Source organism: Tiliqua scincoides, chromosome 8 (genome assembly GCF_035046505.1).
Source record: "Tiliqua scincoides isolate rTilSci1 chromosome 8, rTilSci1.hap2, whole genome shotgun sequence".
Classification (NCBI taxonomy): Eukaryota; Metazoa; Chordata; class Lepidosauria; order Squamata; family Scincidae; genus Tiliqua; species Tiliqua scincoides.
In genome coordinates this window covers 12,015,564-12,027,796 of record NC_089828.1, presented here as the reverse complement: position 1 = coordinate 12,027,796, position 12,233 = coordinate 12,015,564, and the positions used below count along the sequence as shown (strand labels likewise).

The 12,233-nt window shown below is 42.7% G+C and overlaps 1 protein-coding gene across 1 annotated transcript; it reads right to left on the bottom strand.

Moving 5' to 3' along the window:
• Window positions 1–196: 196 nt before the first annotated feature.
• On the bottom strand, window positions 197–11,255 carry LOC136658806 (nicotinamide riboside kinase 2-like). The gene is made up of 8 exons (XM_066635688.1): window positions 11,023–11,255; window positions 9,322–9,412; window positions 6,322–6,367; window positions 5,935–6,118; window positions 2,892–2,963; window positions 2,598–2,704; window positions 1,572–1,663; window positions 197–382 (listed from the first exon to the last, which is right to left on the bottom strand). Exons 1-8 carry the CDS (start codon window positions 11,046–11,048, stop codon window positions 377–379), a joined length of 624 nt encoding a protein of 207 aa, XP_066491785.1. The 5' UTR covers window positions 11,049–11,255; the 3' UTR covers window positions 197–376.
• Between the last annotated feature and the right edge of the window lie 978 nt (window positions 11,256–12,233).

Below are 12,233 nucleotides of genomic sequence, written 5' to 3'. Positions count from 1 at the left end.
CTCAAATAAGTAAGTTCTATTTTTCCATAGAAGAAATGCACAGCCACCCTTTACTTTTCCAAGTGTAAATAAAGACAGTTAAGGAGAGTTCATGATGTTCTCGTTTGACAATGTAGTTTACTCCACCCAGCCCAAAGGAGATTTAAGCAGTTATGAGTCAGTCTTAACACAAAGCACAATTAAGACTCAGAGAAGCTTTATAGGTGCTGAACGTTTTTTAATCAAGGCCACATTTTAGAGACTTGGGGGAATAAAACGCTCAACAAAAAAGGAAAAATCTTCATAGAAGCTGGAACTTTACTGCCAAGCCAGGCACATGTAAAAAATAAGTTACTGTGAACAGGTCTGCCTTCACAAGAATCCACCAGCCGTCAGTCTAGCTCTGTAATAAGAAAGCTATACTGTGACTGGCTGCTGCGCATGCTTTGTAAAGTAGAGTATAATTAGACAACTAAGTTATTGAACAGACTACCAACTCTTGCAGGGCTGTTTCATTCTTCAAAAGAGCATCAGTTTTTGATACGTGGAGACTAAAAGAACCTCCAATTAATTCCAGTAGTATTTTGGAACATTCACCTTTTGAACCACACCACCAGGTACAGGATGGGGTTAATATAAATCCACCCAACCCAATAATTTATTAGGAATGAACCAACTTCCTAAAAATTGACTGACTTGTCCACATTCAACAAGAAAACAACCTCTTCAGCAGAGGCTTATGCATCAACAATTGTCTTTCCAATTGGTTTTTACACACTAAAATGGAGCTTTGCGCATAGTGTGCATAATGTATTATGCACAATTAAAACTGTCAGTTTCCCCCTTGCCACTACAGACATAGCTGCTGATCCTTTAACAGCCAGACAGGCAGAAATTCAATAGATGAAGTTTTTCCCCCCACTGTATGCTGTCCACTGAATTTAGCAGGCCTTGTTTTTGAGTAAGACATAAGACTGTGCTCTAAGTCAGCTGAAGGATACATACAACTCTTCTTTCATTATTTATGTTTGGTATTTAATATGGAATTACTCGAACTCCAGCAGTCCAAATACAGGCACCTGAAAGAACCAGTTGCCAAACTCCTTAATATCATATCCTAAGGATAATATTTCATATCCTTGGGATTACCACTTCTGTCCTAGTACAGGCTCCTATGATTTTAACAACTGCATAACAGGAAGAAATCCATCAGCTGCAACTCTTCTTATGTAGCTACAGTGATTGAAAAAGCAGTACATATCTGATTTCTCACAACTCAGCTTGTTGGTGGCAACCTTAGTGAGCAGCCAGAAGTAAAAAATAAAGATATCCCTTTACTAGTGTAACCTTCACAAGAACAGAACTGGCCTTGGGGTCCTTCACTAGTCAACTTCAGCTGTTTACAGCTGCAAGAGCTGAGAAGTTTCAAGAATCAGAGCAGAGATTCTCAAATTCACCAATATTCCTTTGACTGATTAGTCCATCTTTAATCAATTTGAGTGAATCAAAAGTGCCAAATTCTACAAAATTTCTACAAGAGTCCCAGACTGAGTAACAATCTGCAAGTAACCACACTTAAGCACAACTCTTACCAGTATTTTCACAAGTTCTTCTAAATTGTTCTGGATGTGTCCATAAACTTCATTAAAGAGCTTCTCCTTTGATTTGGTTCCATCCAACTGAACTGAAATGTAAGCATTGCCACTTGAAAATGGAGGTGTTTTTGCTACGGCCAGAACTCTTATTTTTAAACTGATGAAATAAGCTTGTTTTATTTTAAACAAGCTATTTTGATGCTTACAAATGAGACCACAGGAAGCTGCTTCTTGCTGAATCAGACCATTGGTCCATCTGGTCACTACTGTCAACACAGGCTGGCAGCAGCTTTATAACATTTCAGACAGGAATTTTTCTCTGTCATACCTGGAAATGCCAGGGTTTGAACATGGGACCTTCTGGGTTTAAAGCAGCAAAAGCAGTGACCTCCCAATTCTTGCCAAAATGAATCAAAACAAAAACCGTCATGATTCAAGCTTCATAGGTTTATTCTGCCTAAGAAAAACATTCTATCATCTGACTCACTCTGTCACTTACCATGTTTGATAGCAATACTGTATTGAATATTAGCTAGGCAGCCTACAGAAATCTAGCAATTACAGGCTACCCCCCCCCCACTCTTTTCCAGTCTGAAATGCTATCCTGAGTCTGAAGTCAGAGCCAATGCTCACTGCCCATATGCCATAGAAGTTGAGCAAGAGGCTCACTTTCCCTTGCAACCTCAAAACTCCAGGGGTCAGAAGTGCCAAAGGGAGTCATAGCACATGCTCCTCAGGGGATAAGTACCTGCTGGTAAAAAAAAGTTGAACAGGCAGCCTCACTCTTAAAAAAATATTTGCAGTACTGAGGGATTAGTTTAATTCTGTATTACTCATTCAAACAATATACCTAAAATCCTTCACCAGAAGCTGTTACCACCTAATTAAAACTAATCATTTAGCTAACAGCTTTAGGGATACAATTCATCACCTCCCTTACGCAATAATACTAATACAGATATATGCACAATACAACATATTTCAAATTTCCAACCAACAGACCCCACAACCTAATTCACTTACCCACGTCAACGTTAAGGTCTTCCATTAAGTTCTTATGTTTGACATACATGGGCCAGACATGACCATCAAACAATCCAGGTGGATCTGGTACAGTGTAATTCCTTGAACTAAAAGGACAGGGGAGTGAGAAGAACCATCAGCTTGAACTTGGAGTACTTGGGAACTTGGGGTACTAAGCAGTTAGAGTGCCCTCCCTTACCCACATCAAATCCACCTACATATTCTGTCACCCCCCCCCCCCACTTCTTGCAACAATATTTTTAGGCTATTTAGAGAGAAAACGAAAAGGCCTACCTTCGTCTCCTCTTGCACTCTTCATAGGGGATAGAAAGAAAATACCGGTAGTCAAATACATCAATCAAGGGCCTGAAAAAAAAATAAGTCTTAGTTTTTATAAAGGACACAAGAGCAGCCCTGTTGAATCAGACCAAATATGAGAATCATGTAGTTTAACTTCCTGTTTCCAGAGAGTCCACCAGCAGGGCATAAAATGCAATAATCCTCCAGCAAGAAAGGTACACTGCCTCTGAACATGGATGTTTTATTTGCCCATCATGGGTATGAGCTGCTGGTAGACTCTCATCCATGAAATTAATCCTAGTTTAGAAAAAGCAATTTAAGACAGTGGTCATCACCACATCTCATAGCAGCAAGTGTCAAAAGTTAATTGAGCAATGTGTGAAGAAATTATTTCTTTTATCTGCCCTGAATCTACAGCCAATCAGATTCATTGGGCAACCCAAACATCACTATTATGAAAAAGAACACACGGAGCATAATTATATAATCTACTATCATTTTATTTTACTATTACAATGTGGCTGCATGATAAGTGTGTGCATAGGGGTATACAAGGACAGCACGATACTGGCTGGATTATTTTCTACCCTTTTCCTTTATAATCCCTAGATGAAATTTGTTTCGCCAGCACCACATTTTGAGGTGATGTTTTCATTGCAATGATTCACCACAACCATGTATATGAATTTAGGATTTCTCTGCCTCAATGTGCATCACTTTGCTTTACATTACTTACACTCATTTGTTTATTTTGCTAGTCATTCGTTCTGGTTGGAGAGACCCTTTGGAGTTCTCCACATTTTGAAAGGCATTTCACCATCTGTAATAATTCGGTCTCATCCACTAACTGTTTACCCCTAACTCCAGATCATTTATTAACAAGTTAAAGAGCACTACTTCCAATACAGATCAATACGAGAATCCCACTGCTGCCTTCCTTCAATTAAAAGAACTAACCGTTTAGTCCTACGTTCTTGTCTCTTGTACTTTAACCTGTCTTCTTACCCAGTGAGAGATACTTTTACTCCAGAATCTTCAGTGAAAGACTTATCAAAAGCTTTTTAGAAATCCAAATATGTCTACCAGATTACCTCATCTATGTGTTTGTTAACACTCAAAGAATACCAGAAGGTTGTTAGTGAGGCAGAAGTCTTCCTTTTGTAGAAGCCACGCTGATCTTTTCTCAGCATGTAGAGCTACACAGTAAGTTAGCATTGTTCAGTCACAGAGGAAAGCTGGCTTAACCTATCTGTTGGAAAGATTACAAATACCAGAAGCCTATGCATATCTACTTAGGTGTAAGTCCCATTTGTTTCAAAGTGACTTACTCCTATGCAAGTATGTACAGAACTGCAGCTTTAGATAACGTACATGAAGCAATGTAAACATTATGAAGTTTTATTCTTTTTCTCAAAGTCAATTAACTACCATGGATCATGACCCCTACAAAATGTCACTGATAGAAAAAGAAATGGTTCACATTGCTGTTTTACTTAAGCCTACCACTATTTTAAATGGAGCAGCACTGAAAATAATTTAGGGCCCAATCCTAACAAGTGCACACCGGCTCACCACTGGTGTACACCGGCACAAATGTGCTGTAAGGCACGTTTGCAGGCCCTAGTGGTGGTGGAGCACCAGAGCTCCGCCACTTGGTGGTTGTGTGGACCACTGGGCAGTGGAGAGGTAGATGGGGTGTGGGGGGAGGCGGCATTCTGGGGCAGGGGAGGTAGAGGGAGGGTGGGGAGAGGGTAAGAAGGAGCAGGACTGGTAGAGCTTTGCTCCACTGGATCCTGAGGCTCCGTGTCGGCCTGCCCACATGACACGGAGGCTCTAAATTCTACACTGACCCTCAGGTTGTTGAAGAATTGAGTAGCCCCATTGCGGGGCTACTTGCTTTACCCGGGGGAAGGGGACGAAAGTCCCCTTCTCCTGAGGAGGCAGCGGCTGCCTGGGGTGCACTGGGCAGCTCAGGATTGGGTTGTTAGGCTGCAGTTCTATGCAATCCTGAATATACAAAACAGAACTGAATACAATGGGTTCTTAATAAATATGCATACAATTGAGCTATGTCAGCAACAGAACTAGCACAGTGAAGCACAGTTTAAAGTTTGGGAACCCCTACAATACACACTTTCCTGGAAGTAAGTTCCACTGAGCACAATGGGGCTTACTTCTGAGAAGACATGCAAAGGATTGTGCTGTGACTGACCTTAGGTCAAACAGCCTCTCTCTCTCTAGCTTTCTTTACAGGGTTACTGCAAGAATAAAATGCACAGGAAAAAGACTATGAATGCTTCTATAACTTACAAGCGCAAACTCATAAAAGTTTACAATTCCGCTAATCTTAGTATCACTTACAGTATATGCTCTGCTTCAAAAGATCTGGTGCGTTCTGGTTATTCCATATATTCATTTTCACAATCCTATGCATGCCTTCACAGAAGTCTCATTGTGTTCAATGGGGCTTACGTCCAGGAAAGTGTGTAAGGGACTACAGCCTAACTGCAGGACTGCAACTATAGTTATGCAAACCTACAACAACTCACAGGATGATAGAAAAATAACTTGTTAAAACAGGAACTTCTTACTGCTTCTCCATAATAATATACCAGCCTCCATAGCAGCCTGTATCTCATTCCTATTTCTGTGCTCTGGTTCCATCCCAAAGTAGGTGAAAGGTTGTTATCTTTTGGTTAAACCCTGCCCTCAAAGCAACAGAAAAAATAAAATAGTTCATCAGACTGGCAATCCCCTTTGTGCTAATCTAATTGTGTATACAGAAGTCACAGGAATGGTAAAGGTTATCTTATAACAACTTTCTCATGTGCCCATCTAATCAAGATTGTGTGTACAATCTTTCCTTATCAGTTAAATACCTACTGGAGTACCTAATTAGATATGGGCATCTTGACATAGCAGTAGGAGTATTTGATGCTTTACTTTTGAACTGAAAATAACACCAAAATGACCTGAAACTATAAAATCACCAATCAGAATTCACATATTTGAATGTGCTTCAGAGTGCTTCAATTACCTGTAAGTATAAAGTAAGAATCCTTCTACAATAAGGATATGGATGTTATCATCGTTCTCCTCCGATTCTTCTATAGTCCTGGAATCTAGTGTGTTAATGCCATGTGATCGTTCAAATTTGATTGGGTTTTTCTTCCAAGCATTGATGGTACTCATCATAGCGTCCATATCCAAAGCGCTAATCACTAAGACAAAAGACCAATAAAGCAATTAATCTAAAGAAAGACACAAGTGTTATATAATCAGGCTCACAAATGCTACAGAAACACTCTGATCTAAAGGGGGCTCTACCACCTTATTGTGCAAAGTATGTTCAGTTCCAGGATTAGTGCTGAGTTTTTTTTTCTCTTTAGTAACTAGGTACTGCATGGATATAAACAGAACTTACCATCATACTGTTTAAATCCATCTTCAACCTTTATCTCATCCTGGGGCTGAAACAGAATAAAAACTGTCTGCAGAGCTGCTCACACATTCAGTGCTCATTTTAAGAAGAGCAAATTGGGTAAAATATGTTACTAGTAACATACTGCCATCAGAACTTCAATAAAGCTATGTACTGCATAATGACAAGGCAATGACAAGACACTTTTCCCCTTTATCTCACTGTAAGCATAGCAATACCTAATATATTTGCAAAACAGAAAAGTCATCCAGACAGCACACTGGGGTTCTTATCCAGCAACTGCAGGACATACCCTGCGCCCCAACCCTCCCAAGGAAAACTGATATATATATAAGAAAGAGCAAAAATTAAGACACAGGATAGGGGAACAATGAAATACAGTGGTGCCTTGCAAGACGAATGCCTCACACACCGAAAAACTCGCAAGACGAAAGCGTTTTTGCGATTTTTTTCTGGTGACTCGCAAGACGAATTTTTAAAATTAAAAAGTTGAAGTTTTGTGCTTGAAATTTTTGAAATCCTCTGTACAGTATGTATGCCTTTAAAGAGCACTTAAACCAAATTTGACTTTGTTCTGACTTTTTTTGCCCATAGAAACGCATTAATTAAATTTCAATGCATTCCTATGGGAAACCATGCTTCCCAAGACGAAATTTTCACAATACGAAACGACTTGCGGAACGAATTAATTTCGTCTTGCGAGGCACCACTGTACCATTGAGTTTCCTCTATGGGGGGGAGGGTGGGTATTGTTAGTCATGGGCAAATAACATTTCACTGAGTGGGTTGAATGTATACTTACTACACAGCGTTCTACAGTGAAATTAAATTGGTTAATGCTGGGTGTGTGTTCAAGTTAAGACTTTCAGGGAAGGGACAAAAATATCATTTGTAAATGGGTTGAAGAAAAAGCCCACGAGATCTTGATGCGGCACGCCATCTATTGTTTAGGCAACAGCATAGATCAAACTGGATGTGACCATGGGAAAGCCATGTGTTTAAAGGCCAATCGCATATGAAACCAGACTCTGGCTTGGTGCTAAACCTTCCTCCACCCTGCTATCTCTACCATCAGGTGCTTTTCTCTTCAGTTGAGCTCCAAGATAGGAAGTTATAAGGCAAAGGAAACAGTGTACCCAGGTAGTGAAGCACATACCCCATCGGGACTTAAAACAGGACACACCGGCTTCCCTCTTTCCGCATAAGCAGAGCAGACCCAGGTGTAAACAGATGGATCTGCCAACATCACATGTACTTAGAGCCTTACTCTCCATTAAAAAAAAAGTCAAAATACTGTACAATGTAACATTCATAACTACAGTCAACATCACCTAAACACAAGCTGGCTCATGTTGCAATAATCACGTCGGTATAATTTTAATCCACTTCTGTGAGGGGAGGAAAGACTAGGAGCTATGCTACAAAAACCTCTCTGTAGCTTCTGCAAACACCAGATATTTCCCACATACATTCAAATGTATCTTCATTGCCATACTCATGACCTGGCTGGCTATGTGTCCAATATCAAATCCTGTGGATTTTTTTTTTTGCATTGGAATATATGAAGCTGCCTTATATCAAGTCAGACCACTAGTACTAGTACACTACTGTAGTTCAGTAGTCAACAATGACTGGCAGTGGCTCTCTAGGATTTCAAACAGGAGTTTCTTTCCCACTCCTACCTTCAGACTCAGAGTTTGAACCTGGAACCTTCTGCATGCAAACCAGGTGTTTTCTCACGGAGCTACAGCCCCTCCCCATGCGCTTCTATAGAATAACAGAATACACACAGATGTGCTAAAGCGAGTGATAACTTGTACATTGAACATCCTTCCCTGTACTCCTGTTGTCCTTAGCAATCTTCTGAAACCTAGCTACTATAAGAATGTAAGAGGCTCATCAGTACAAAGGCTCTCAGGACAGCTTGCACAATTTAAAACAGCAAAAACAAACAAATCATTAAAAGTAACTAGAACATGATACTAGCAGGAACAAAGTCATCATCAAAACAGAACATTACTATGGCAATGGAACCAATTGGGAAATTCCCTTTCATTAGGGGAAGAGCAGTTTCTGCAGGCCTTACTAAGATGGATATGCCCTACAGCACCTTTTCATGCAGATGACAGCATAAAAAGTTCACTGAACAACTTTGGGCCATTTCTGTCAATGGTGGCTGTTACTCAGCACATGCAGGTTTTTGAGTGAATCCTCAAAAGATATCAAAACAAGTTCTGGTGATACTACCGTCTGGGTGAAAATCAGCAGCATGCCAACCTCAACCCATTTTGTAGGCATTTGATCCCTTGGCACAGCCTCTAGTTACCATGAGGAGTTGAGCAGGGATATACTTATGGGCACAACATATTACAGCATCTTTTAATCATGCTTTTCTTGCTGCAGTAGAAATTCCATTGTATGCATTATGGGCCAGTATAAGAGATTCCAGCCATTCCTCCCTTCTACAGACATACATTAGATAGAAGAAGGCACATATTTGGAACTCCACACTCAAAAGAGCTTCCACAACAGAAGCCAAACTCACAAAGCCATCTTGCACAGAGATGGTCACAGGAATCAGCACTTATGGACCCAAAGGTTTACAGCAGTACAGTGTACCCTTAATTTACTGGAATAATGCAGGGGAGAAGGGTGTCCATTAATGTGGAAAGGGCCAATTGTCCTTTCAATCCAAATGTACTGAAATCTCCATTGAGACTGCATCTGCACAATGTATATGATTAGTCTTTGATAGAGCATAAAATATCCATTGTTTCCAAAATCTATTAAATTGAGGTTTGTTAAATTTAGGATACACTGTATTGCAGTAACTATAATAATAATAAACTGCTTAAATCACAGAATGTTGCCTTATAGTCAATCAAACCATTAATCCATCTAGGTCAGTATTCTCAACACAGATGAGCAGTAGAACATGAGGATTAGAGAAGAACGTAATATGAACTGAGTTGCCTGGCTCACCTTAAAGAAGTCATCTTGATGCACTACACTGCAGTTGGGCAGTGCCTGCATGAGTCTGTTGGTCAGGGTGGTCTTCCCACCATTGGTAATCCTGAAACAGGAAATGTGGGAGGAAGGATGGAGTAAAGGTGTGAATTACATCAATATGCATACAAATGAAACACGGTGCAGATTGTGGGAAACTTTCCTTGGCAGGGGAAATTGTGTTTTAAAAAATTGTGCTAAAGAAAACATTCATTTCTCTAGCAGGCAGTTTTGCCAGTTTCAGGATAGCTGCACTTCCTGTTCCTGTAACTGCATAGTGATTGCAAAGTATTATGTCTGAAAAAGTTATCTAGTAGTCATACATTTTATTTCCCTTCTCTCTGACAAACAAAATGGGTTCTCTATTGTTTCAAAATGTTTTCCATGAGCTTTGGAAAGGCAGGATGAAAAAATTAAATACATTAATAAGTACATAAGAAGAGCCCTGTTGGATCAGGCTCTAGTCCAGCTTTCTGTATCTCACAGTGGGCAGCCAGCTGCCTCAGGGAGCACACAGAAAATAAGATAGGGGGGGGCATATTTGTGAATCCCATATCAGCAGATACACTTATTGGGACCTCTAAGCCCAACAGAAGCCATGGACAAACATCTGCAGCTTCTGCTTGGTTCAGACTGTGCTTTACAATGAGAAGTCACTTCCGGTTTTTTGCTGAAACCTGAAGTGACTTTTTAATGCCTTATAAATGCCATCTGACTACATTTGGGTGCATAAAGGGGGGTCCCTCATACTCTCAACTCTTAGCCCCATGAAGAATTTTTCCCCCTTCCCTGTAAAACATCAACCAGTGGAGTACTTGTGTTTTAGACCAGAGTCTCCAAACTATGGCCTGGGGACCACACCCAGTCCCACACAAGATTTTATCTGGCCCACAGTCACTTAGAATATTTTTATGGCTTTTTTTTTTGTTAACACTTGACATTTTTACTCATTATATATCACTTATCAGTTAAAGAACAGCATTGTTTCTTTGTACTCGTCACATTTCGCTTTTGTTCTGAATCACAACATGCTGATTCCAAAAAAGGCTGACTTAGGGGACTCATCTGAAATGAATGGGGACTCATCTGAAATGCACTCATGACCCACCTAGTGGGTCCTGACACTCAGGTCCCACCAAGACTTAGGGGATCTGTAATGAATGGGAACTCACCTGAAATGTGCTCATGACCCACCTAGTGAGTCCCGACCCACAGGTCCCCCAAGTCTTAGGAGATCTGTAACAAGCACATTTCAGGTGAGTCCCCATTCAAGACCCACCTAGTGGGTCCTGATTCACAGGTCCCCCCCAGACTTAGGGGATCCATAATTAATGGGGACACAACTGAAACGGGCTTGTGACCCACCTAGTGGGTCCCCCCAGACTTAGGGGATCTGTAATGAATGGGGACCCAGCTGAAATGCGCGCATGACCCACAGCCCCCCAGACTTGGGGGATCTGTACGGAAAGGGCCCCCTAACATGATGCTACTGGGGGAAGGGGTGGGAGGGAAAGCAGGCCATTGAAGTGCTACTGGGCAACCACAGAGGCAGCTGCAGCACCGCAGAACCGGCAGGAGCTGCGGCAGGGCAGGGAGCACGTGGAAGGCCATCCCCTTCCCTGTTCCTGTCTCCCCTCGCCGTGCGTGTTCCATAGCTGAGCGCACGCGCCTCCTCACCCGCCGATGCCGATGATGACTTTCATGATGAAGAAGGTGGTGCTGGCGGCGGGGCCGGACTCGCTCGGAGGGGGGGGGAGGACAACGGGGAGGCACGAGCGTCAGCTGTCCAGCGGCGCCATGTCTCCGGGGAACGCGGCAAGAGGCAGACCCGTCCGCGCCGCGCGAGCGCCGAGACGAGAGAGAGAGCCGCGCTCGCCTCGCGCCGCTCTACCCTCCCGGCGCGCGCTCAATGGCCGGCCCTCTGTCGCCCGCCCAATAGCGGCTCTCGGAGCACCCGGCTTCGCATCCCGGGCAGCCAATGAGGAAGGGGGCGGGGTCGACGCCCATTGGTCGTCCGCTTTCCCTCCATCGCGAGCGCCGAGTGGGTTCGGGTGTGTCCGACCCACCCCCTCAAGCAAGTTTGCCAGAGACTCCTCATGACTGAGGGGAAGAGGGAGCAGGAGGGGCTGCTGGAGAGGGAAGAGGTTGGGGGAGGGGCATAAGGCTGAGGCCACACAGTCCTGGCCACACTGACCTGGGAGTAAGCCACACTGACTATTATGGACTTACTTCTGAGTAGACACCCATAGGATGGGACTCTCAGGCTGCAAGCCCATCCACACTTACCTGGTAGTAAGCCCATTCACTGCAATGGGACTTACTTCTGAGTAGACATGCCTAGGATGTAGGCTCAGGCTATAATTTTATCCACACTTACCTGGGAGTAAGCCCCACTGACTATAATGGACTTACTTCTGAGTAGACATACCTAGGATTGGGCTCTTAGGTTGCAAATTTATCCACACTTTCCTGTGAATAAGCCCCATTGACTAGAATGGGACTTACTTCTGAGTAGACATGCCTGGGGTTGGGCTCTCAGGCTGCAAGCCTATCCACACTTTCCTGGGAGGAAGCCCCACTGACTATAGTCCAGCTTCCTCTGTCTCACAGTGGCCCAAGATGCTGCAGGGATCACACAAGACTTAAGAACAGCCCCACTGGATCAGGCCATAGGCCCATCTAGTCCAGCTTCCTGTATCTCACAGCAGTCCGCCAAATGCCCCAGGGAGCACACCAGATAACAAGAGACCTAATTCTGCAGCCCTCCCTTGCATCTGGCATTCTGACATAGTCCATTTCTAAAATCAGGAGGTTGCACATAGGCATCATGACTTGTAACCTGTAATGGATTTTTCCTCCAGAAACTTGTCCAATCCCCTTTTAAAGGC